At 38.8% G+C, this 27,735-nt stretch overlaps 1 protein-coding gene across 1 annotated transcript in view; it reads right to left on the bottom strand.

Moving 5' to 3' along the window:
• The window catches only part of TFAP2D (transcription factor AP-2 delta), a 55,316-nt gene that overhangs the window by 19,275 nt on the left and 8,306 nt on the right, over window positions 1–27,735 (bottom strand). Inside the window, exons 4-6 of the mRNA XM_037520910.2 lie at window positions 19,893–20,058; window positions 19,612–19,730; window positions 3,586–3,727 (exon numbers count right to left, since the gene is read on the bottom strand). Coding sequence (XP_037376807.1) covers window positions 3,586–3,727; window positions 19,612–19,730; window positions 19,893–20,058 — 427 coding nt within the window. The remainder of the gene's footprint in view (window positions 1–3,585; window positions 3,728–19,611; window positions 19,731–19,892; window positions 20,059–27,735) is intronic.

Here is a 27,735-nt window from a genome sequence, read left to right as displayed (position 1 = left end):
AATACTTTTACTTCTCAAAACAAAATGTGACATTATGAATTATGTAACACAAGATGATGTTCGATGAATCATAAATTCTAACTTTATCACTTACGTCATAGTCTTTAAGGACAAAATTTTTTAGCTGATGTCTGAATTTAAAGTTTTATGTGTCTCCTTTTGACAATGTTATGGAGACAATTAAAACTTGTTAACTATTCTGCTTTACCCTAATGCAGAACAAATATTAAGCAAATTTAGTTCTGAATTCAATGAAGAGGTTTAAATGTGTTTACAGTAAATCAAATAAATGTTTTTTTAGTACATTTTTAGAACAAAAAATTCTTAGTCAGTTCTATTCTCTCTCCTAATTACCTAATAACAACAAAATATTTGCTTAACCAACAAAACATTAGGAATAAAGAGGAATTAGGAAGCACTTAATCAATGGCATCATCCATACTATTGTATAATTGACAATATAATTAAATAGAATTGGATCTGTTATTGCTAGAAGTAAAAGAAAAGAAAAATATGTAAGCAAATCTAACAAAACAGAGCAGTAACTGGTTCTCTCATCCAAAAAACTTTAGATTTTACATGTGTGTGGTGTGTGTATTTGATAACAATTGTCACAAAGCTGAGCTGACTGGGATATGATAAATATGTATAGCGTCTACTTAATTTCACCTTTGAGCATTTTAATTGAAAATATCCAGGGCTTCACCTTTGGAAAATTAGAAACTGCTAAGAGCATGTGTTAAATCCATTCATAAATTTCAGAAAAAAACATGCTATTCCTACACATCTCTTAACTTGTCTGCTTTTATGGTGCTTGCTTACAATGACTTTGTAGTCTTTGATATTTTAATTCTTGCTTTACATTGTCTAATAAGGTGAGATGGATATAAATAACAAAAAGACAAAAAATTATAAAAGCAGTCTCTTAATTTCTAGATGTTTATTACTGTTATATAATATAAGGTAATTGGAACTAGTGAACTTAATTCTTGCTTCACATTCAATGATCTACAAATGCCCAGAGGAACCAAAGAAAATTACATGTTCTTTTGATATTTTATGAAATCAAAGTTCAAAATATCATCTAAAATAATATACATTGGGCCTCCCTGGTGGTGCAGCGGTTGAGCGCTGGGTTGCGAAGCTGCCTGCAGCCTCTGCAGCGCCGGTTCAATCCCCGGCCACCGGGTGAGGGTCCCACATGGCACGCAGACTCCTCCTGCCGCCCGCTGCTCCCCTCAGCAGTGTACCTTGGTCCCTCTGCCTGTTCTGCTCCCTGCTCTGGCTCTGGTGAATTCTTTCACCCTCCTGCGCTTCTGACTGTACCCAGTGCTTATATAAATAAAATAAATAAATCTTAAAAAAAATAAAATAATATACATTACTTAGATCCCAAGTAAAAGGAAAATACTACTCCCTAGTTGAAACAATTACTCTAAAATAGAGGTCTCAGCATAACTTTGACAAATATGGAAGTATTTCTCTTATTCCCCTCAATTTCTTCTAAGTCTTCTGTGAAAATGAAATCTTAGCATCGATGTGAATGTACTCAGACTCTGAAGCATTTAAAATGAATGATGGGAGCACCTAAGAAAACGGTAACTCAGCATTTCGAATGCTAATGATGGCATTTCTGTGGGGGTAAAGGGATGTTATAGAACTATTCCTGAGGGGAGGACAAGAAGAAGGATTTCTCTGGATTATGGGGTAAAAGTTTTAGAATATGTATGATGAAACCATAACCAAGAAAGTTTGAAGTAGAAAATATGAAGGTGTTTCCTCGTGGGTAATTTGTATTTTGGGATGATTATGTCATTCAGAATCATCACATGGGAATGCATATTGAGAAATCCATATGATCCTCTCAGCTAGAATCATATTATGCTTTGGGCACCCCTGGGGGATACTACCTGACTTCTAGCACCATATCTCTCTCTTGATCTATAATAAGTCTTCACATTTCTCCTGAGATTGTATGAGGATTGAAACTAACTACATGTACTTCTTCATTCTGAAGAAACTGAATATGACTGATAAAGTCCCTTTTGGGTCAATAAATTATTTGAAAGAGGAAAGAATACAAGCAAAGTAGAAGAGTAGATTCCCAGGAGAAACACCATGCAAAAAGTACAGGTTTAGGGCTTTCTGCAAGCAAGTTCTCAGGAGTTTGCACCACACAAAGTTTATGCCCCAAATTCAAGTACAAAATTCATACCTGTCTTATCATTTTCCTTCCCTAACTCTTGGTCTTCCTTCCCCTTTACCCCCTTGTTCTGCCCTTTTACTTCTTCTGTCATCACCCTTTTTTTTCCCTTCTCTTGGAGGTAAGATGAAAACATCATCTAGTACTCTCAGAAGAGCAAGGATAAATGTATCCTAAATACATGCTGTGGGTTTGATATTATGATATATGTGTGTGATTGCTATAAGCAGAGCAAATCACAAATAAGGGATTCAAGAGTCTTTGGCATGCCTTTTGGGTGGTAGGTATTCCATATAATTCCCTACATTTGTGAAATGACTTACATGACATTACAGTTGGTGAAAGAAGTAGTAGTTAGTTTTGATTTTATGCATTTTGAACTGATTTAAATTTTTGTCAATGTCTTATAAAGTCATTTTCCATCAGTTTCTAAGAAGCAATGTTTTTAACACTACCTTGTATCATCTCTTTAAAAGATTTTCTCAAATAAGAAGCTGATTTATAAATGAGTACTTTCCACCTAGAGCCAATATTTCTAAAATCTGCATGTAGAATTAGGAAACTAAGAAAATTAATGGCTTACAGATAACAATCATTTATTTTAATATTTTAATCATTTATTTTAATAAAGAGAAGATAGCAAGAATTAGCTACCACCTGAAAGATTTTCCTCTAGCAATTTGAATATGACTGGCAGCAGTATGGTTTTGCTGGGTTTTCACCCAAGAAAAGGTGGTTTTCCTATCAAAGAATGTTCAAGTTTAAGGGAATTTAAAGATCATTCTATGCAAGCTTCCACTTTCCTGCATCATTTCCCTTGTTATTTTAATTGGACTTTTTTTTTTTTTTTTTTTACAATTTTCAGAAGCTTTTTCATACCTTACATATTTTCCTTATCAACATTATCATGGCGGGGGCAGGGATCATTTGCTTCATTATATACAAGAAAAGATGGGGTCCCCATGGATCTGGGCCTTCATCTTTTGTCACATTCCCCAAACACAAATAGTGTTTTGAGATCTTTATCCTCAGTTATGAATGCACAGTGAGTGATTAGTCAAAAGTACTTCTCAACCAATGGCATATTTGCCCCGAATCTATATCTCTGATACATGTTTTTCCCTCCTAGGGATTCTTACATATTCTGGAGAGGCTATGCAAGAACTTTAATGTCAATGATAGCCCATTACTAACCAAAAGCAACTTACAAATCTTGCTATTGGCACAGAGGATGGTGCAGGATCATTGTTTAATATATCTACCCACTGGTGTGTGAGACTCCTTTGTTTTAGAGAATTGGTGCTTTCCAGACTATTACTATCTTTCCAAGGAATGGATGCCCTCAGGAGAAGGGCACATAGAGGCTTTCCCATTCTGCTTACTTGGTTGCTAGGATCATCTTTTTTCTTGCTGTCTGTTCTTTCTGTTCCATATGTTGTCTGGCAAGATGTTCTCCTACTGCTTTGGCTGGAAACTCTGTTTCACATGTATAGCCAAAATCCCGAGCCAAGTGTAAAGCCTCCCCTGTTGGCAGAAAATAAAAGTCAGTTTCTCACCAATGTCCAAACTCAATAAGAGTAACACCCTCTATTTTCCTTAAGTCTCATTCCTGATTGTGGTCAGGTGAGTTATTTTCCCTTTTATTCTAAACACTGCAAGGCGAAAGACTTTTTCAGGGATAGGGTAGGGAAGGATGAAAAGAAACTGGGCAACAGAGAAGCTACTTACCAGTCAGGGGTAGGTAGAAAATTGAATGGCACCACCAGACCCACAATCTAGGAATTCTGATTCCACTCATGGTTCTGGCCATTACACGAGAGTGATTCTGAGATCCTGCATGTTAATACCCTTGGCATTAACCTCCATGGACTTGTGATTTTGTTGCTGGTCAACCCACAATCTACCCTCAGCAAATCAATATTTAGATGTGTTTTCCAAGAGATCTATCAAAATGTCAACCCAAATAACTTTTTAAGGAGTAGAACACATTGAAGGGAAAAAATATTTTCATAACATTATGTTACTAAAGAGAATATACTGTATGATTATAGTATTAGCATTACCAGGTTCTATGGTAGGCTTAGTACATTTTAGCACTATGTATAATATTTCTTAAGTGTGTTATAAAACCATAATTCTTAAATATAATAAAGTTATGAATGAATTTTGTTCTTTCACAAAATCTTAAATCTGTACAACATTTTAAGAAATGGGGTTTAAAATGGCTAATTGGCAAAAAGTAAGACTTGGTGATGTGTTTCAATCTGGAAACAATAGTATTTTAAAAACTCGACCAAGCCAAATCTTACCTGAGTTTTAAAACTTTAGAACACCAAGCTTGGTCTGCATATTTACTAAGCACCTACTTTGTTCAAAAAATAGTGCTACGCACCTGCACTCCTATGTTTATAGCAGCACTGTTTACAATAGCTAAGCTTTGGAAACAACCCAAATGCCCAAAAATAGATGACTGGATCAAGAAGATGTGGTACATATATACCATGGAATATTACTCAGCATTCAAAAAAGATAAACACATGCAATTTGCAGCAACATGGATGGCACTGGAAGGGATCATGCTCAGCGAAATAAGCCAAAAAGAAAAAGAAAAATACCGGATGGTCTCACTCATAGCAGGAATCTAGAAAACTTAAATAAGGGACCAGGAAAATGAATATAAGAAAGTGAAAATCAAAATCAACAAAAAACTATGAACCAGAGACACTTTTTGGGGGTGGGGGGCGGGAGGGGAAGGATTGGGGTCAGAATGGGGCGTTTGCAATTGTATGGGGGAATATAAAAATAAAATTTAATATTTAAAAAAAAAAAATAGTGCTACGTAGGAGTAAAGGGGGGTATATAAAAAGGCACCAAAGATCACCTCTGTTTCTAGTAAAATGACAATTGTGTCAACAATAGCAGTGACAACAGCAAAAATACCTTAATAGTGCTTTGTAATTTATATTGTGTATGTGTAAGCATTATTTACATCTGTACGTGTTCATTGATATTATGCTGAAAATACATATAATAAAAGCTATTGTATCATAAGTATCAGATAAAGGCTACAGATAAAGCATTTTACATGAGTTCAAAAGAGGGGAAGATGGTAATCATGGTGAAGAGTTCCAACAGCCACAAAGTTGGTCAAATTTTGTTACGAAGAAATAAAAAATCATTATTAATAGCCAAATCATGTGATGCTTATTTGGTGTAGTAGCTACTTATTTGGTCAAAGTAGCAGTCTAAGAAGGGGCGGATTTGATCCTGTTCTATGCTCATAGTTTAACAGAACAGTCAATGAATTAATAGCAGAAAGAAAGAAAAATGGATAATAGTATAGAGGAGGAACAGTGTATAGACATACAAATAAATAAGTAATATAGGTTAGATTAGTGAACTGTCTGATCATGGTCCCCCTATACACTCAAACATTTTGTTCCAAAGAAGTGACAGGAGGTTTTTAGTTAAGATTTTTATGTGCATGTAGTATAAAATGTTATCATTTTCCTTCACTTCAAGTTAAAGAATGATATAACTAAATGGAAAGGTTCTCTGTATTGGTTAGTCTGTGTAGTTCTAGTTATTGGAGATTCACAATTTTGTATAAAGTTTCAATGTAAAAACTATATTTTTAAAGGGCTTATTAGAAGCAGTTTATGACCTTAATTAATTAGGAAAGAAAATGCGTGTACATTTGTAAAAGAAATGGCATAAAAACTTTTTTAAAAGGACTTTTATTCTAAACAACCCAAAGGTTTCTTTTGGGGATGTTGGAAATGATCTAAAATTAGGGGGATAAAGTTAGATATTGCAATGTCACATAGGATGGTCACATTTGCTAAAAAAAATGACAGAAGTTTCAAATTTGAAATCACAAATTTAGTTGTAAAAGTCATAAAGTTGACCCACAAAATCGTGGCTACTGCACTGTACCAAAGGATATACTCATATAACCTCAAGTCTCCTGCAGCTAATACAAATCATCATTTATAGAAGTCATCTGTATATACTAGGTTGAGTTATATATATTGGTATATCTGCATATTGCCATAATCACAGAAAAACAGATATTTAAATACAATACATATTTAAATATTATATATGTATGGGTCTCCCCTGGTAGCGCAGGTGGTTGAGTGCCGCGCTGTGAAGCTCTCCACAACCTCTGCCAGTTCAATCCTGTCCAGCTGGTGAGGGTCCCATAAGGTGCGGCAGACCTCTCCTGTCTCGCCCGCTTTTCCCCTCAGGAGTGCATTTCGTCAGTCTGCCTGTCCTGTTCCCCACTCTGTCTCTGGTGAATCCTCTCACCTTTCCATGCATCTGGCCTGTACCAAGGGTCTTGTATAAAATAAATAAATAAATCTTTAAAAAAAAAATACTATATATATGTGGTGGGGGGACAAAATGACCATGTGAACAAAACGAGGTATAGCAACTACGGGTAGAAAGAGTGATTCTGGAATACACACACATACACACACAGAGACAGACACATACACACTCTTATATATCTATCTATTTATAATATATATGCTATATATGATATAATATTTAAATTATATCTATATCTATCTGTCTATCTATATATGCGCTCCTATACTATTTGGGCAATTGTGAGAGAAGTGAAACAGTATAAACAGGAGGGTGGCAGCATGCCTCTTAAATTTGGTGCTAAAACCTGATTCTTGAGGATCTGGCCCATTTTATGCAAAGCTCTCACCGTGTGGTAGTTTTAAAAACAGTTTGAATTGAACAGCTGCTATTTACATTACACTGACAACCAGCTCCTTCCTTCCCTTAGTTCTGTTTACTGCTTTCTCCTGCGTGCAATGTAACATTGTTATTGGATGTATAGCGATGCTACATCAAAAGAACTGGCAAGTGAAGACACTCTGATATGTAGTTAGAATGTGTATAACACTCCACAAAAGCTTTGTGTGTGAGGACCCAAAATGAATGATTAATGGAACCATGAACTAAAATACACATGATATTCAGTAACAATGACAAAGGTAGAGTAAAATTCTAACAACAGATATCTTAGGGTCAACAGGTTTAAGAAAAATAGAGACTTTGGAAGCAGAAAAATTGTGTGAATAATACTGATTTGTGAAATAAAAATCTAGTGGCTTCTCTGTCTCTGGTGGGATAAAATGGCCATGTGAACAAAACTAGGTATAGCAATTATGGTAGAAGGAGTGATTCTGGAAGGACTGAGAACATTGGGTCTTCTGTTCTCATATAGCAAATATGACTGCTGTTACCTCCTTTCTGTGAGGGATCAGATAGGATGCCCGGATTTTTTTTCCCCCAGAAAAAGTTTAAGCTATTCCTTTATTTTAGTGTATTATTCCACTTGACAAATAGGCTCTACCTCCCCCACCCCTTTTTAAAAGATTTATTTATTCATGCATGCAAGAACTGGGGTATAAGCCAGAGGTTGGGGGGAGGTGAGAGGATTCACCAGAGACAAAGTGGGGAGCAGACAGGCAGACTCACTAAAATACACTGCTGAGGGGAGCAGCCAGTGAGACAGGAGAGGTCTGCTGCACCATGTGGGTAGCTTTCTGGCGGACCAGGGAACAAACTCATGCTCAGAGGCTGCGGATAGCTTCACAGTGATGTGCTTAACCCCTTGTGCCATCAGGGAGACCCTGCCTCACCCCTTTTTATGCAAAACTGAGGCAACAGACCAACTTGGCACATATATCCACTTTATTTCATGCCATTTCAATATTAGTATTTTAGAAGTAAGATCCATGCAAGTTTTGAGGAGTGGGGTTGGTGTTTCACAGGAATATTCTACATGTAAAGTTTTGGGCTCTATAAGCCAAGTAGTATGACTGCCCTTTCCTAAAAAAGTAGAAAAGCTAAGGGATATTCAATTTTTCAACAGTAACAGCTGATAACTTATACTGAGAAAATCTCAAAAGATTGGCACAAGTAAAATTACATAAAAATACATAAAATAAATGAAAGCGAATACACTCCCTGATTTTTGAGTGCTCATTTTTCATACTCAAAAGCAAAATATATAAAACTAGGGGGGGAATATTAGGAAAATTTTAAATGGTAATTATCATGTAGTACCGAAACAGAAAGTTAATGGGAAAATGTTTTCAAAAGATAGTTAATCATTCTTGAGATCTGTGTTCCTACATTATTTTAAAAGAAGGGGATCTTTTTTTTTTTAATTGAGCTTCTTTTTTTTTTTTTTTAAAGATTTATTTATTAATTTATTTATACAAGCACTGGGTACAGTCAGAAGCACGGGAGGGTGAGAGAATTCACCAGAGCCAGAGCGGGGAGCAGAACAGGCAGAAGGACCGAAGTACACTGCTGAGGGGAGCAGCATGCGGCAGGAGAGGTCTGCGCGCCATGTGGGACCCTCCTCTGGTGGCCGGGGAGCAGCTGGGGATTGAACCGGCGCTGTAGAGGCTGCGGGCAGCTTCGCAACCCAGCACTCAACCGCTGCGCCACCGGGGAGGCCCAAGAAGGGGATCTTAATGCAAGTAAACTAAATTTTCAAGCATTTATACAGTCATTAAGAATTTTTCATGTATCGGGTCTCCCTGGTGACCTTGGGGATAAGTCTCAGCATTACCACCACTGAGGCCTGAGTTCAATCCCAGGTCAGGGAGCTATCCCACACATGGTGCAGCAGACCTCTCCTGTCTCACTTGTTGCTCCCCTTAGCAGTGTATTTCAGGAAATCCACTTTTTCTGTGCCCCACTCTGTGTCTAGAGAATCTTCTTACCCCCTGCACCTCTGGCCTAGACCCCTGCTCTTCTATGCAAAATAAATAAATAAATAAATCTTTTTTAAAAGAGGGAATTTTTCCTATCTTTAAAATTAATGTATTTTAGGAGAAAAAATGTACTTTGGACAACTAAAACTCAATATTAATACTAAATTGTACTAAAAGAAACTTCTACTTGCTGTTCCCTAGATGATTCTGACCAAATGTTACTGTAACTATATTGCCTTAAAAACAATTTAGGTTTAACTAAGTATTGCAATACTAAATGCTCTTAAACAAAAACAACAATTCATTTATGCTAAATTCCAGTCACACATCTATGATTTCAACTTTACTTAGATATATGAGGAAATAGCACATTCAAATCTATCTCTGGGATTATTCTAAGAAGTGTCTATTAGAAAGCAAATTTGAGAATAATTTCAAGCATAGATATTATATTAAATAAATCATCACATAATGTCAAGCTACAGAATAGTTTAAAGAGAAGCACCAAGTTAAGATCTTTCTTAAAGATTTCCCCAACTGGGCCTCCCCGGTGGCATGGCGCGCAGACCTCTCCTGCCGCCTGCTGCTGCCCTCAGCAGTGTACTTCGGTCCTTCTGCCTGCTCTGCTCCCGGCTCTGGCTCTGGTGAATTCTCTCACCCTCCTGTGCTTCTGACTGTACTCAGTGCTTGTATAAATAAATAAATAAATCTTTAAAAAAATAAAATAAATGAAAGAGTAACTTTCCCCACCCCTTACCTTGTTACTAAAAAAAAAAAAAAAAGATTTCCCCAACTATTGTGAAATGAATGTGCTCCACAGCATCATCTATTATAAAATCTATTATAAATGTATGAGCTAGACAAGAATCTTATAATGCAACAGTACCCTAGTATAATGATAATTTTCTTTAAATATCAACATTTTATTTTCCAAAGCAGTAATTTTGTTTCCCAGTCCATATGTTGCACTTAGCATAGCAACTAATTCTTAATAAGTGATTAGTAAACACTGTTAAATGAAAAGCTTTTAAATATCATTAATTAAGACAGTGGTCATGAGAATATGGTGGGGAAACTAGAGAAAAAGAGAATTTCTGGGGCCTCCCTGGCGGCACAAGGGGTTAAGCAAAGCACTGTGAACTGTCCGCAGCCTCTGCAGCACGAGTTCAATCCCTGCCAGGGAGCTACCCACATGGTGCAGCAGACATCTCCTGTCTTGCCTGCTGCTCCCCTCAGCACTGTATTTTCAGTCAGTCTGCCTGGTCTGTTACCCACTCTGTCTCTGGTGAATCTTCTCACCCCTGCACCTCTGGCCTGTACCCTAATTCTTGTATGCATAAATAAATAAATCTTTTTAAAAAATTTAAAAAGAGATAGAGAATTGCTCCAAAGAATGTAGTGAAAAGTTATAGCAAATGACATTACCATAAAGAAAATGTCATATACAGAAAACCCATTAAAAAAACTATATCATTTTATCAGAGGAACCATTTAATAAACTATACTTGAAAGTAGTATTTTTCAACCCATACTAATCTCATAACCTGGGAGTTTTATTATTTTTTTAAATCTCTATGGCTTCCACTGTATATCAATTACTCTCTGGAGGTAGGGCATCTGCATTTTTGTGAGCTCTTGAAGTAATCTCAAGCCACAATTTAGAACCACCGTGCCAAGGTGAGGTAGAGTTGACATTAAACTATAAAGGACTCTGTCGATTTGGGCTCTTGCATAATGAGTTCTGCCTTTTTTGGCTAATAAATATACACTCCAGAAACAAAAAAGAAATGTGGGATAGAAGTAGAGATATCATTAAAAGAGAAGTAAAGTCATTAGGCTAATGAAAGATATTTATAGAGGGAGATTTAGTGTTGGATGAAGGCTGCTTTTAATACTAGTAAGAAAAAGACATTATCAATAAAAGGTGTTGGGACAACTGGGTGGCCATCTGGAAAATGACAAATAAGATTGGATATTTAACATATATCCAACAACGAAACAAAATCCAGATGGATCAAAGATGTAAGCCTAAGAAATAGAACCCACAAAGTAATTAGAAGATAACATGGGAGAATATTTTTTATAACCTTGGTATTAAAAAGACCTTCATAAAACTTGTAAAAAAGAAACTAAATGTGATTAAACAAAATATAGGATCATATCAATATAAAAAAATTCTGCATGACAGACCTATACAAATAAGCAAACAAAAACAATTGTCTTTACACTAAATAGACAAACTAAAGCCAGGCATGGCGAGACTTTGCAACTGACCGAGAAACATACAGCCAATTTTTCTAATATATAACGAGCACTTACAATCAATGAGAACAAAATCAAAAATTACCCCATATGTACAAAGTAAATGAACAGACAGAAAAATCTCATAAAATTCTCCTAAGAATATACTAGGTCTCCTGCATAATAGACATAGTTGTTTTATTAACCAATCAATTTAGCAAAGATCAAAAAGTTGATAACACCCTGATTGGGCTAGAGTATAGGAAAATACTACCACATCAATGCTTCTTTCCCTCATTACTGATGAGATATGGAATTTGAGATAAATTTACAATCACCATGGAGAACAATTTGTCAATAGTCTGCTAAAATTACAAGTGCAAATATCTTTTGACCTTGCAATATATGCCTAGGAATAGAGGTACTTGCATAGTTGCAGAATTATTTATGTAAGTGTGAGGTTACTCATTGTAACACTATTTGTGATAGCCAAAGTCTGAAAATATCTTTATCATTAGGGGATTGGTTAAATAAATTATGATACACTCAAACAATGAAAGACCATGAATGTAAGAATGAGCAACTTGTGGGAAAAAAGCATTAAGATAAGGCAGGAGGAAAAAACCCCAAAATGCAGAATAGTGTGTACAGAATACTATAGTGTCTTTCAAAAACTGAAAAAAAATATATATATACGCATACAAATACGTCCTTGGTAGGAAATAGAGAAATCAATAATATTTGTTTTCTTCTAGGAGGGGAACTGAATGGAGAATAAAGTAAAAAGGTGATATTTCACTCTATATTCTTTTGTAATATTTTTATCATTTCTATAAAGTAGCTATTTAAAATTATATCAATTAAAAAGTAAAAATCCCCATCTTTAGAACGATTTAATTATAAACTCAAATATTTGTTGTAAATTAGAATATAGCAATTCCAAAACTTCCACTGCTAGTCAGTAGGAATTAGACATCAACAGGAATAATTATAGCCTACAATCTTATTAGAATACCTATGAATTTTTTTTCAAGATTTATTTATTTATTTATTTATGCAAGCACTGGGTACAATCAGAAGCGCGGGAGAGTGAGAGAATTCACCAGAGCCAGAGCGGGGAACAGAACAGGCAGAAGGACTGAGGTATACTGCTGAGGGGAGCAGCCGGCGGCAGGAGAGGTCTGCGCGCCATGTGGGACCCTCCTCTGGTGGCCGGGAGCAGCCGGGGATTGAACCTGCACCACAGAGGCTGCGGGCAGCTTCGCAACACAGCGCTCAACTGCTGCACCACCTGGGAGGCCCTAGAATACCTATGAATTTTGATAAATGTAAACAAGGGAGAAATGTAGAAACGGAGTGTTTAAAAATCACATTAGGGCCTCCCTAGTGGCACAGCTGGTTGAGTGCAGTGCCGTTAAGCTGTCCACAGCCTCTGCAGCGTGGATTCGATTCCCAGCCAGCCAGGGATATAGCCACATGGCGTGGCAGACTTATCTTGCCTCGCCCGCTGCTCCCCTCAGTAGTGCTTGCTTTTGGTTCTTCTGCCTGTTCTGCTCCCTGCTCTGTCTCTGGTGAATCCACTCACCCTCCCATGCCTCTGGCCTGTACCCCAGCTCTTATATAAATAAATAAATCCTTAAAAAAAAAAAAGCATGCTAGTTGACACATAAATTTTTAAAAAAGAGAGTAAGGGGGAGAAATCACCAAGAAAGTAATGTAGAGATGTGACTTCAAGTGGGCATTACAATTTGAGAGAATGAGTAATAAGCTGGTCCAAAGGGCAGAGGGCATGAGAGCTAAATGGGCTTGGATAAATTTGCCTTTTGTGCCATAGTCACCATGAAGAGCAGGAGCTCAAGGACGGGCTAACACACTGTCAGACCAAAGGTATATGTGTAGTAGTCTATTTTCTCTGCTTTTACATATAATCCTCTTTATCCTAAAAATGAATGGAATCATAAGATGCAGGTCAGGTAGGGGAGTAACACTAGGAAGTAAATAAATAAATTAGGAAGCTATCCTCTATGATGGCTTTTATCTTTCCATAATGTTGTATGATATAATCTCTTGGTTCATTGAGATCAACTATTGAAAATCCTGATAAACACTAGCTCTTAGATACAAGACAACAGTATGTAATTCATTTGTAATTACCAATTGTTAAAGCAGAGTCTCTCAGATAGAATTTCTATGACTTAGAATAATAAATGGACAAATAAGACAATACCTATTAGTCTGACCAAAAAAAAGCCACTTTTTTTTTTTCAAAAGAGACATTAAAGTGAATGACTAGCATGGGCTCTGCTAACATTTATTTTAATGAGCACAATTCTACTGGCAGTTCTGAAATGCAAATCTGTGCCCAAGAAGACACTGTGAATGCCAGAGTGCATGTATGAAAGAGAAGACCAGGTCCCCTGGTGAGTTGGCTCTTCCAGGTGACTGACTAAAGCGAGCACCAATTAGAGTTATTATGACAAGGAGTCAATTTATTACCATTTTAAAAATATATCATATATAGTTTTCGACAAAAGCTGGAAACCTTTATCCCAAAGGTGGAACTAATGTGAGAATATGATATCTGAATGTCCAGTGAAGAAATTATTTTGGGATGATGGTACTTTCAGACTCACATCATGCCATGCGTCCCTGGAAGCTGACCTTAAGCTCCACAGGCTCATAAAACCCCACTGTAGTATCTGAGGGCAATGGCATTATCAGCTTAGTCCTAGGTTCAGTGGGAAGAGCAAGTCATGTCGAGCGTGCCTTGCATGCATATTATCACTTATAGTTGGAAAAGGATTTTGCTGTTTGAATTTGCAAGCCTACAGTAAAAATTCATGGGCTAATCACATTGAGAAAGCATGCTCCCTATACCTTATTTATAGGAAAGAATTTCTTCCCAAGTTGTTTGTTCTCTTTCCCTGTTACCTGGAAATGCAATCATACAGGCTCAGAATTAAAGACAAAAGAGAAATAGGACTAAGTGATAGCGTTCTTTTTTCCTACCTTAAGTTGGTTTGACTGGGGTGGAAAGTAAATGCTTTATAGTATAACTAATCAAATTGGCACCCTTTTGAAAGTACAAGAGACACCACTGACAATAATTCCACAAAAGAGGTGAGTTCAAACACAATTATTTGATTCCAGAAGTGCACGATTAACTACCGTGTCTTAGTGTTATAGTCTACTCAATCTTTCATTTTCCCCCCGGCGTTAAAGTTCTATGATTCTGGGTCAACATTGTTGTTTAGTGAGAGGGAAGATAGAGGACAGGTACTAAATCTTCATTAGTGCCTTTGTATCAGAAGGCGCCAAGTGTTTAATCTATGTGAATATATTTATTCAATAAAGGATACACAAGGCAGGGCCACCCTGGTGGCGCAAGAGGTTAAATCTCAGCACTATGAAGCTATCCGCAGCCACTGCAGCATGAGTTCCATCCCTGGCCAGCAAGCTAACCCACACATGGCACAGCAGCCCTCTCCTGTCTCACCCACTGTTCCCCTCAGCAGTGTATTTCAGTCAATCTGCCTGTTCTGCTCCCCGCTCTGTCTCTGGTGAATTCTCTCACCCCCACACCTCTGGCCTGTACCCCAGCTCTTCTATGCATAAATAAATAAATCTTAAAAAAAAAAATGTTATGGTAGAAATGGATGCTAGACCATCAAAGATGGTCTTTACATACTATAGAGTTGTTGCCATGAGGACTCTGCCCTACCAACCATTACATTTTCTAGTAAACCCTCATCCTCCTCTGGAATTACATGTGACTATGTGACAAATCCCCATGAATGTGTAGTAAGGTGGGTCACTCTCTGGCCACTTGAGGGCAAAGTCATATATTTTCACCATCATGTCTTTCCTTACTGTCAGTAGGTCTCCTAGGGCCTATACAGAGAAGGGAATAACTACAGATGGAGGGACTCAAGGTCCTTGAATGAGACAGTGAGAGACAGGCAGGCTCCTGATGAGGAACCCCCACATCCGAATGTGACCTGTGAGAAATAAACTTCTATTGTGTTAAGTCACTGAAAATATGGGGCATAACTGTTACAATAGCGAGCATTACCTTTTCTATTATTGACACCATGATCCTGATTTATATATTAAAAATATGAGGCTCAGTCAGATTAAGTAACCAGCTCAAAGTCAGGCAAAATTTCAAAAATAATATGGGATGGGGATGGTGGTACTAAGTCAAAGGGTACTAAATTTTGCAAGTGGCTCCACTGATTCACATGAGGTGATAATACAAGGCACGGTCTTGGAACTTATATTTTTGAAACTAGAGAAGGAAAAAACATGACAAAGGGTTTAAAATTGAAAAGTGTGAAAGATGTACACATACTGTATTTGTAAATTTATACCCTACACAACTTTAAAAAACACATATATAATAACAGAACTTGACCTCCTGTCACAGCAAACTACAAGCCAAAGCATTTATATTTAAGAACTTAAACTGTTTTCAAACTCCTGACATTTCCTGAGAATATTATATGACCTTTTACAAATTTAGCAGAATTGTCCCAGAAAGCACACCACTCAAGTGAACAAAACTTCCCTGCAGCAACACTCTGCAACTTTGGCTAGACTTTTTGGAAAGTCTAAGGTCGGGGAGAGGGGTGGAAATGACTACATCATTGACTCTTCATATTGGTCATATCAACCACCAGTTATAATGATTATTCTGGAGTAAAATACAGAGAAGGCAACTGCAGAAGTGACTGACATATAAAAACGTACAGCAAGAGCATGAGAACTATAACAATAATGTTGGACACATTCTCTTAATGTTTTCCAGAGGTAGAGTTCTTTCCATTGTAGACAAGTCTGGGTTATCCCAAGATCTCCTCAGGATGATCAGAGGATGGGATTATGGAACTTTTATCTATCATATTTCCCAGAGAGTGATGCTATAGTTATCAGAATGGACAATGGAGAAGGCATATCGATGTGGTTCACAAAGAAAAAGATCTTCAGACTTATGATAGAGTGAGATACAAGAAATTGTGCTAACCATTGGTTAGATACTTAAGCCATATTAGATGAGGAGAGATGGGTAAAAATGAATACAATCTAATATTGCATGCATGGGACTCTGGATTCTAAAGTGCTTATTCTAGGTCAAATACATCTATATTATATGAACCAAAATCTTCCTATTTTTATATTTGCCTTTCCTATAGATATGCACATACATTAAGTCTAAGTCTTAAGTCTAGGCCTTACAAAAACGTGCACTTTACAAACAACCTTTTCAGATAAAAAGATATTTATCACTCATCCCAGCTGGTTCCACATGCAATGACATTTGTATGAGAAATGTTGTGATTATTTAAGTACACTATACATTTGCATTAGAACTCTCTTCTAAATACTTAAAATAATACAGTAAATAATTCTAATATGTTGATAATGAGAACCAAACTAAATTAGAGCATTTAGGAGTGTCTCCATTTAAAAGAGATAGAGGGAGAAATGACTTTAAAACCATTAAAAACAAAATAATTGAAAACCAAGGCAAGCATGGAAATCTAGGAATATCATGATGAAACCCTGTTATGCCAGTGATAGGAGAATTTCACTGATTAGGTCTTTACAAAGTTGAAATCATCTCTGCATTGAATGCCTAGCAGGATCTCCATTAACGACTCTTTCTTTGAGATTCTGTCAAAATAGCACAAATCCAAGTCTGTATACAAATCTTCCCCCAGAAAGGGACAGAGGCAAGTACTATAAAATCACAGAAGATTGACCTTTGGTAGCTCCCTGGTGGCGCAAGGGGTTGAGCGTCAGCACTATGAAGCTATTGGCAGCCACTGCAGCATGAGTTTGATCCCCAGCCAGGGAAGTGACCCACATGGCACAGTAGACCTCTCCTGTTCCATCCGTTGCTCTCCTCAGCAGTATATTTCACTAGATCTGCCTGTTCTGCTCCCCACTCTGTCTCTGGTGAATCCTCTCACCCCCTCACCTCTGGCCTACACCCTAGTTCTTGTATTCATATACAAATAAAATAAATCATAAGAATATATATATAGAGAGGAAAGATCTCAACAATGAAACCACTTTTCTTGTAAGCTTAGGGTTAAATGAATTCCATTTCAATTTGGATGGGATATCCTTGTTTTTCAAACAAGAGATTCTCATGTCCTAAGACAACTTGAGAGTTTTGGAAACTGTAGATCATGACTCAGGAGTCAATGTGGGTTTTGAAATAAATTTGGTGGCTTTAAAATCAGGAATTTAAAAAGACCACAAAATGTGGAATAGAATAAAAATGTGAATGGGTAGCACATAGTAATAAAACTTTTTAATGACTTTTTTTATTATGTGGGGACAATTTAAGATTCTAATTACTAATCACACACATTAGAGTTAGCCACTATATTCATCTTTCAACTTGCATTTTTCCCACTACCATCTCTGTGCCCCTCCCACCTCTTCTTAATCTCAGAAACCTAACTTCATTTATTAGTGCCCACTAATTTTTAAGTATTTTGTTTTGTTAAATCATCTGCTATATAAACATCCACTATTTGTCTGACTTGCTTCACTGTACATAATTTCCTCAGACTCCTTCCATTTTACTGTAAATAGTAACATTCCATCTTTATGGCTGAAAAGTATTCTGCTATGAATAATACATCTTTTTTTTTTGAATAATACATCTTTTAAAACATGCGTGTTAGCTTGTGTTTGAGGATCATAAAGCAACATATGGGGAGTTAAGGTAGGGAAAATGTCTCTTTGCCTTTAAATTTCTTTTTGTTAGTTCAAACAAAGTGCTTTAATTCAACAACAAAAAAAAGATGAATTTATCTAAGTGAAATCATAAAGATCTGGAAGATTTCAAAGGCACTCAATTAAAGTAAAATGTACCTGGGAAGAATAAAATCTTATAATTCATCAGCCAAAGATGATGTGATTCTTCTGTGAGCAAAGGCCAAATAGTATGTAAGTTGGGTGCTTCTGAGATGGGTGAGGGCTGCTGAAAAAGTAGATGGCAGGCCTCCCTGGTGGTGCAGGGGTTAAGACGCAACCTTTCAGGAAATCCACAGCCACTGCAGCACAAGTTCAATTCCCAGCCAGCCAGGGAGAAACCCACATGGTGGGACAGACCTCTCCTGTCTCGTCTGCTGCTCCCCCCGGCAGTATACTTCGGTCCGTCTGCCTGTTCTGTTCCCTGCTCTTTCTCTGGTGGGTCCTCTCACCCACCCCACCCCCTATATCTCTGGCCTGTACCCCAATTCTTGTATAAAAATAAATCTTTAAAAAAAAAAGTAGATGGCAAAATCATGGTGATCACCTTAGAATTTACATATACCTGAATTACATATAGTGTTAGAAACCAATGTCACTTCAGTTAAAGAAAAAGAATCACCAAAGAAATTTTGCAAGACAAATATCAAGAACACACTACTTCACAAGGTTGTATGGTAAATTGTACGTATTGACAAACTGGAAGAAACCAAGATGTCTGTGTTTGTGTTTCACTTACTTTTCATGTCTTACAGTGCCTTAGCAACAAGAAAGTAACCCAAGTGAGAAAAATGTCATAGATATGTTCAGGTGAATCTTGGCCAAAAAGCCCCTTTACTCATGTTTAAAACAATAGCACTATGGGTTTAACATTCAAAAGTTTCCCTACAAAGTTAAAAATAAGTCTCCAATAATATGTCTTCTTAAAAGAGGACTGAATGCATAAGTAATATGTGACTAATATGTAAAATTACTTATAGAAGAAACAATAGGTAAACTGGAAAAAATAACCTCTGGAAATACATTTTTACCTTCGTTTCTATACCACTTGTTAACTTGAACCTAAAATTTCTGGAGATGTATTTCCACCCCTGTTTCTATACTGCTGTTTCTGTGACCGATCTTGTCTATCCATAAAGTGGTGGGCCTTCAATGCTCTGGAAGCAATGTGTCTAGGTTTATAATTTACTCCCTGACTGCACATCAAGACTGGAGTCTTCTGAACTCTTCATGAAGTTTGATTATTTATTCTGAAGATCATGCTGCACTGAATTACAATGAGGAAAGTCAGACTTATCTAGATAAATCTGATTTATTTAGTCACTTCTGTGACTAAAATAAACAATCATAAAAATGACAGTACACAGCCAGTTTTTTTTCTATGTCCTGTTTAGGGACTCCTTAGTAAAGTGCCAAAATCTCCTACTGTCTCCTTCCCTGTTATTGCCAAGATTAGTAATTTAACTGGTGTTTTATGTATTATCTTAGCGTTTATTAGGTCTTATTTAACCATCATTGTCATGATCAATTGGAAATAATTAATTTGCATCACCATTAACTCTCTTACTTAATCGTATAGGCAAAAATGAAATCTAACACACCTGAGTTTCAAGGAATTTCTAACTTGGCAGAGCTGAAAAGTCATACCTTCAACTAAGGAAGTGAGGAGGGTAACATTAGCGGCCTTCCGTCTTCCTGCCGGCAAGTTCAGGCCAAGTCTATCCAGTTTCTCTCTCAGGCAGCGGCCCCCATTCTTGGATTTTGCTCTGTCCAAAAAGAAATATAAACTAGGTTTTGAAAGCTTTCATTCTGAGGGAAATGATGATAATCATGATCACATGGGGAATTCCACAACAGAAAGAGACACAGGGCTGTGATATCAGGAGTTATAGCTAAGAGACTGACCATGCCAGAAAACAGCTTCTCACCTTCTTAAAATGCCTCCTAAGAGTGACGCATTGAGGCATTCAGGTGGTGAGAGACGCCTCTTCACTTCTGCGATGGTCACTTTGTATTTGGAAGTAGAACTGAGAAGAGACAAACGGCCAGGCACAGAGCAAAACAAGTCTGTGGGGTTGACCACACAGGTGCCACCTTTGGAGGAATAACCATATTACATATTAGTGACAGTGGGAGAAGACAAATGCATGAAACACAGTTACTAGTAAGGAACTACTCTGGGTTTGGGAATACACAGCAACAACTGTACATACACATATATCACCTGGCTCAGCTCAGAAAGCTGCTGTGAAGATGTCCTTTCAAATGACATACAAGGTCTTTCAAATATCATGCAGAAATATTTGTGAGGGTTTGATTTTACTTTTAGTGAAAATTAGCATCTTATGGAATGGATTAACACTGGCCCACCATTGCTCATTTTGAGATCATCCCTACCAAGAAACACCTCAATTAATTGACCCTCCAAACTCCACTATTTACCTCAAAATGAGTAGATATTATTTACACATGGCTGTGTGTATTCCTGAGTATGTATCTGTATACATATACACAATGGGTAGATATGTTTTACCCAGGACTTGCTATTTACATAAACATCTTGAAAGTTCTTTTTTAAATGTTTGAGAATTACCACCTTCTTTCCCTTAGCCATATAACAATTACAGGTACCAAAGTCACTCATTCTGCTACTAAAAATAACTTTCCCTTTTCTAGAAATGTCCAACCAATGTGGGTGGATGGTAGAGCAAATTTTCCTACCCAATGCCAGCCTCAGAATCAGCACACATAATCTAGCACAACACAACAACACCTGAACAATAGAGCAACACCTAAAATGATAATGACCAATAACCTTGTTGTGATTATCATTATTACTATCAGAGAACAAGGCAAAGATAACTGCTAATAACAAAATCATCAAAAATGTAAATAAATAGGGCCTCCCCGGTGGCGCAGCGGTTGAGCGCTTGGTTGCAAAGCTGCCTGCAGCCTCTGCAGTGCCGGTTCGATCCCCGGCTGCTCCCCAGCCACCGGAGGAGGATCCCACATGGCGCGCAGACCTCTGCTCCCCTCAGCAGTGTACTTCGGTCCTTCTGCCTGTTCCCTGCTCTGGCTCTGGTGAATTCTCTCACCCTCCCGTGCTTCTGACTGTACCCAGCGCATGTATAAATAAACAAACAAACAAATAAATAAATAAAAATGCATGCCTCTTAAAAAAAAAAAAAAAAAAACAAGTCATAAAAAAAAATGTAAATAAATAATTTAATTAAAAAACAAAAACAAAGTCATCAAAGAAATTTTTCCAGGCTGGGGCTTCTGGACCAGAAGCCTCAAAGGTCTCAAAGGTCCAGAAATCCCTGGAGCTTTGCTTCCTCCAAGAACAACAGTGCATATTCCCTAATCTCAGGCAACTAAAGTAGACTTGAGAACCATAGGTGATCACCAAGGGGGAGACTTTGCTGCTGCCCTGTTCCTCCCCTACAGCAAAAATCCCACGTACACTACTAATATGGTAGCTACACATGCAGAATCCGAGGCCAACTCCTGATGTCAAGAGCTTTGGAGGTTCTTGGGCCTCCCTGGTGGCACAGGGATTAAGATGCAACCTATGAAGCTATCTGCAGACACTGCAGCATGAGTTCAATCCCCTGGCCTGCCAGGGAGCAACCCACATGGAGCAGCAGACCTCTCCTGACTCTCCCACTGCTCCCCTCAGCAGTGTACTTCAGTCAATCTGCCTGTTCTGTTCCCCACTCTGTCTCTGGTGAATCCCCTCACACCCCCATACCTTTGGCCTGTACCCCAGCTCTTGTATGCATAAATAAATACATTTTTTTAAAAAAAGAGCTTCGGAGCCTTCCTAGTGGTTCCAGGGGTTAAAGCACCTCACTATGAAGCAATCAGCAGCCTCTGCAGTACAAGTTTGATCCCCGGCCAGCCAGGGAGCAACCCACACGACACAGCAGACCTCTCCTGACTCGCCCACTGATCCCCTCAGCAGTGCACTTCGGTCAATCTGCCTGTTGTGTTCCCCACTCTGTCTCCGGTGAATCCTCTCACCCCCCATGTCTCTGGCCTGTACCCCAGATCTTGTATGCTAAATTTTTTTTAAAAAAGAGCTTTGGAGGTTCAGGGGAAGTTCAAATTTAAACTTTGCTTTTCTAAGCATATTTTTTGATTGCTTCAGTTATGAGCAATCCTAAGACCCATTTCCAGGAAAGGGTAAAGTTCTATGAGCAAAATGAAAGAAAAATTTAGGTGGAGGAAGAAATCTGGGTAGGAGGGTATTGTCCAAATTTTTTTTAACTGAAAGGGTGCTTCTTAGCTACTCATACCGGAATCTCCTAGGAACTTGTTAGGACTAATCCCAGACCTTCTGAGTCAGAACCTGAATTTCTACAAAACCCTCAAGTAGCCAACATGCATGTTTAAGACTGAGAATCACTGGTCAAGGACTCTTCACTCGCCTGTCATGTGGCTCCTCCCCTCCTAAATAGCTCAGATGGAATATTAGGTCAGTCTAGTCAATGACACTCAGATACATGTGTGTTCTCTGGGCATGTGGCTCAGGAGCCTGGGAGATTGCTATCTTTCTGCCCCTGGGTAAGAGAACAGGCTAATAATCTTGCCTCATTGTTAGTGTTTCTACATCTGTACTTGGAGAATTCTTCCTGGCTATCTTGCAATCATCCACATAGCCCCAGATAGTGCCGGGACCAAGGGCTTTCCCGCTAAGCATTCTGAAGCTGGTGATTATACCAAATGCCCCAACCGACAAAACAAAACAAAACAAATAAAAATCAAACAAACAAACAAAAAACAGAAGCAAGGAGTGAGGATGTGAGAAATTCAAAGAACCAGCCATCTTCAGACAGGAAGGTAGCTCCTGTACACTCAGATAAATTCCCTAAACAAGTGCCGGGGAACCTGCCCTCAACTTGAAATCTGAAAGGTCATAATCTCAACTATCAAGTTAAAATCCTTTCTTGGTGTTAAGTTTGTGGCCAACCTAGTGGAAAACCATGCAATACCTGCCACAGGAGCTAGAAGTGCACATTGATTTGTGCTTTCCCACCTCACATTCTCAAAGAGAATTTTAAACAATGATGATGATGAGATGATAAAAGTTTTCCCAGATTTCTGGGTCAGAGACTACCATTATATTTCCATTATGCTCTCACTTTGTACCTATAAGTGCAATAAGCATTTGAAAAATAAATTCCTAAGTGCCTTCTCAAAAGTGGCAATAAACAGGAGAGTTAGCTAGATATCAATGAATTTGGGTTTTAGTGTCATAGTGTGAGAATCGTGACCTTGATCAATTTAGGATTTAAGTAATTGTGAAGTCATCTGAAGCAAAACTATGAAAGAAGTCATTATGACTATAATCAAAATTCACACAGCTCTCTCCTGAAAATGGGTCTCCACTCACAGTCACAATGAATCAATTATATATTCTTCATAACCCCCCTTGTTTTGCACATAATTTAAGGTACTTGTTTTGCACATAATTTAAGGTACTTTCACACACTAAGTGTCAAGTTTATTATGAATGAGAGAAAAGGGCTTGTGTACTTGCTGATTTCCTGAACTCATAGTGGAAAGGAAGAACAGAATTTTGACCTTTTGTATCTTTACTATTCCACAGTGCCCCAGAAAAATAATTTAGGGAGATGCAGAAGAAAATTATTTTTTGTCAAGGAAGGAGTTAAGACAGGCATTCTCCAACTGCTCTCTTTTGGCAAAGTGAGCTCCCTATGCTGCCCCCCGCCCCCAACTGAGAAGTCACTGGTCTGCTACCAAGCCAAGTGCTAATTCCCCTGGTCTCTCCTACATCCAGGTTGGGCTTCAAGCTTATGCTCAAATAAGCATTTATTAGGAAAAATTAGAAGGCTATATATTAAGAGTATGCTTTATGCACACACAAATTGCCTGGAGGATTTATTTTGTATTCAGGATTAGCCATCAACTCTAGAGTCTTTTATTTTTTATGTCACAGCATCTTTAAAGGGAATTTCTGTTGCTTTGATACTTGGCATTGCTGCAGCCTTGGGGAACTCTTGTCCTGGCTAAAGATTTGGCAGCTTATAAAGTTTACACCAGCATGGGGAACCCGATACCTTTCTTCCCAGCTGTTTATTTGTCAGGGAGGAAGAAAAGAGTAACAGGTCAGTGTTCTGTGTTTGGAAAGAAGGTTTCAAGGTATTGGGGTTTCTTCAAGGAGATCTGGATTATACATGCAATGATGAGATTTGAAAGAAGGAAAGTCATGAAAGAGTCAACTATGCCAAGTCATCTGCAGTATTAATCCCCAGTGTTAGTAAAGCTCCCCACAGAACCTGTGTTGCATGTCTGCTCTTACTGAAATTACGCAATGTGTATTCTACATCCAGCACCCCAGTTAGGGGTGTCTCTGTTGCCATCATAGGGTACTCATGCAGAAGTCCCCCATAATATATTTCCTTTCCACTTCTAATGCACAGACACAATAATTTCATGGAGGTCACTATTTTCAAAAATGAAATTTGGAGCCAGGGCTTATTTTCAGTGATATTAAAAACTCCAATGGTAGCTATAGTAACAGCATAAGAAATCAGGGATTATCTACTTAAGGTCACTTGTCTAGGACAGGACTATCAAATGGAATAATTGTGCTAGAGCTACAGGAAATAGTCAAATACTTAAGGTATGGGGAAGAAAACCAGACACAAAATACATAGAGGCAGAACCTTCAGCTCCCAGAAATTGTTTGATCCCATGCAACTGAAAGAATCATGAGCTTGAGGCTCTGTGTTTCTTCGTATGTCTGACACAGTGTCCGCAGGCACGGAGTGGGGGTCAAGGGTCTGGGGGGGTGGCGGGGCTGGGGGAATTGGAAAGAGTAGCGGTTGCAAGTAAGAGTTTGACCAACTAGAGACTCATGGGATCTTAGGAGAGTAGCACTAGGTCTCAATCTGTCCATCTGAAAAATGGGGATGCTAAAACCCGCTCTACTTATCTTTCCAACCTGTGAAGAAATGCAACGAGAAACGGATGCAGACGTGCTCTGAAACTTGAGTAAAGGCTACCCAGACTCACCATTGTGTTGCGCAACTACGACGTGGCAAAGAGCGAGCTGTGGAGCATAAGAAGACCCCACCACCTTATGCGCTGTAGCTGGATCCGCAAGCCAAGTGCCAATCCCTAGCCGCACTTTTCCCCTTCTCATTCCAGGCAATTAGGGCAGAGGAAACAGTCTCGGCCCTCTCGAAGGTACTGCGGCTCCCTAGCTCCCCCAAAGCTGCCTCTAAGCCACGTGGCTCCTCTGGGTGTCTCCCGCCTTTAAGAAAGAAGCGAGTGATGCCTAGAGGCCCCGCGCGCTCTCCAGGTGCGATCGATACTTCCTGGAGGGCTTCCGGGCGCGGGACTCGTGCGCTCAGCCTCTCCAAAGCCGTAGCGCCGCCCCGCCCGCCGCCGCCTCGGTGTTGACATAATTAGACCAAATCTTGAGAGCAAAATAAATGTTCTGTTCGCCTTACAGCCAAACAGATGTTTACAATTCAAATGAAAGAAATACAAACGGCAGGATTTTTTCCCTCCACTTCTTCATCTCCAGCGATCCTGCTTTTTTTCCTGACACATTAAAATGTGTAAGCGATTACAGGAGTTTCCTGTCCCTGTTTGTTCTTGTAGTTGCTTCTCTAGGAGGTGTGCGTGTAAACTGGGTGGGGGTTGGATTACTCACCACTGCTTTCTCTCTAGCCTCTCTAACTTCCAATCCCAAACGGCCCCTGTAATTCGCGCCTCTCATGACAGGAGATATTAATTGTTATCTAATGGCAGAGATAGGGGCACAAATGCAATCAGTCAGGCCTCAGATCATGTGATAACATCAAAATGGGTTTTGGGGGAGAGATATACCATTCCAGGTTAAACTGGATTATCAGGTCTGAATACACTCCTTGCGATGCAGATTCCAGGAAGCACAAAAGAAAAGGAGCTCTGCACTGGGAGACCCTCTAGTTGATTGTGGCTGTGAGGGTGTAATGGAGTGTGTGGGTGAGGGAAGTTATACCCTAATTTCTCATCAAGTAAGTGATTTTTAAAGCAAGGAAGAAATTAGAGAGAAGGCAGTAGGCTGCAGGAAAATAGGTTTCCAACGTCCCTTACTTCTAGGTCCTTTGGTATATGAATTTTAGACTTCATAAAAAGGAGATTGACTTCAGAACCTGCAGAATTTCCATTAAGGAGGCAAGCATCCTCCAGTTGTATTTCTGCCTGTTTTCATAATGGAAGAATCAAAGAGATGGGTTTTGGTGATTGGGGAAAAAAATAAGATTCTGGGGCTCTGACAAAAGAAGAGAAACAAGTCCCACCTGCCCTCACCCCACCTTATTTCTTCAAGGAGCTGCAAAATAGCTGAAGACTCACTCATCGGTTTCTAAGGCTCTGGGCCCTCCTGAAAACCGAAAATGCCTGGAAAGCATCCTTCTGAGGGTGTGGGCAGCTAGAGGACAGCAGAAGGGGGTGAGCGATCAGGCCCACCTGCCCTGTTATTGGCAGACTGGGTGATTAAAGCTAAGCTCTGTTTCACAAAAGCAATTTTTAAAAATTAAATCAGATCTGACAATGTACTGCAGCGTCAATGCCTCCGCCTTGGCGTGCCAGTCACCTCTAAGCGATCTGACAAACTCCAGTTCTCTTAAAATGTGCAGAGTTCAGATCATATTAATTCCCCAAAAATGTTTTGATTCAAAGTAGTTTGTATTTTGTGTAGCCACGGGCAATCCGGAAAGCGCTCCTGCCTGCCAGTGGCCGGGTCCGCTCCCTCTCCGCGTGGCCCAGAGGCTATGGCGGTATTTAAGCTTCTGAAATTAGCCTGGGGCTGCAAGGCAGAGTGATCACAAAGCGAAACAAGGGCGCTACCCCTCTCCACTTTCTTCATTTTTTTCTTTCTTCCTTTTTTTTTTTTTTTTTTGAGTTTGCCATCCCCATTTCGCAAAAAAAAAAAAAAAAAAAAAAAAAAAAGACTAGGGTCAAGTGTCACTTCCCACCGAAATATGGAAAATCTGGGTCTTGTCTCACCTCCATCCTGTGTAAATGTCTCAGCCCCATACCTAATTGAGCCCCTACCCCCACAATTGCAATCTAGGTCCACTCATTATCAGCTTTATCATCTTCATCATCTTCTTCATCAACATTGTTCTTCTACTATTAAATTCTCAGAGCGAGAAATGAAAGGGACCTGCGTCTGACAAAAGGTCGGGGGCCTTGAGGGATCCTCAGAAGATTCATGGGGAAAAGAAGAGTGGGTTTTCTTTTCTTTTTTTAATGATTAAAAACACAGATGACTCCTGTAAATAGAAGCCTCATTTCTTCAAGAGATGCCTTTTGAAACCCAGTATCTGAATATTCAACGAAGGCAAAGCTCCACTCTGTACGTACAACATTAATATGATCTCTGCAGAATTTGCTACTCAGAAATATTAACATATCAAAGCCCACGCCGGAGGCGAGAGAAGCTATCGATAGGAGAGCACAGGGTAAAGTAAAGATTATTGGTTCTGATGGCTGGAGTGGAGGAGCTGCGGGCAAAATCGCGCACACCATTAACCGGGAGTGAGCGCGCGGGGAGCTGCACCTCCGAGGCGGTGGCAAATATTTTATCTAGGTGGTAATTACCTCACCACTGCCCCCTCTTCCGTGCTTTCTTTGACTATTGGACCTTCATTAAAGGCAAAAACAATGTAACTGCCACTTACCGAAGTGAATCATAGAAATGTTTTGCTCTTTGCAAATAGAAGTGGCCAAATTTAAACCAATCTTTTT

Source organism: Talpa occidentalis, unplaced genomic scaffold, assembly GCF_014898055.3.
Source record: "Talpa occidentalis isolate TD23 unplaced genomic scaffold, MPIMG_talOcc4v2.1 talOcc4.2, whole genome shotgun sequence".
NCBI lineage: Eukaryota > Metazoa > Chordata > Mammalia > Eulipotyphla > Talpidae > Talpa > Talpa occidentalis.
The sequence above is the reverse complement of the archived record's forward strand: the minus strand, read 5'-3'. Positions and strand labels throughout refer to the sequence as shown.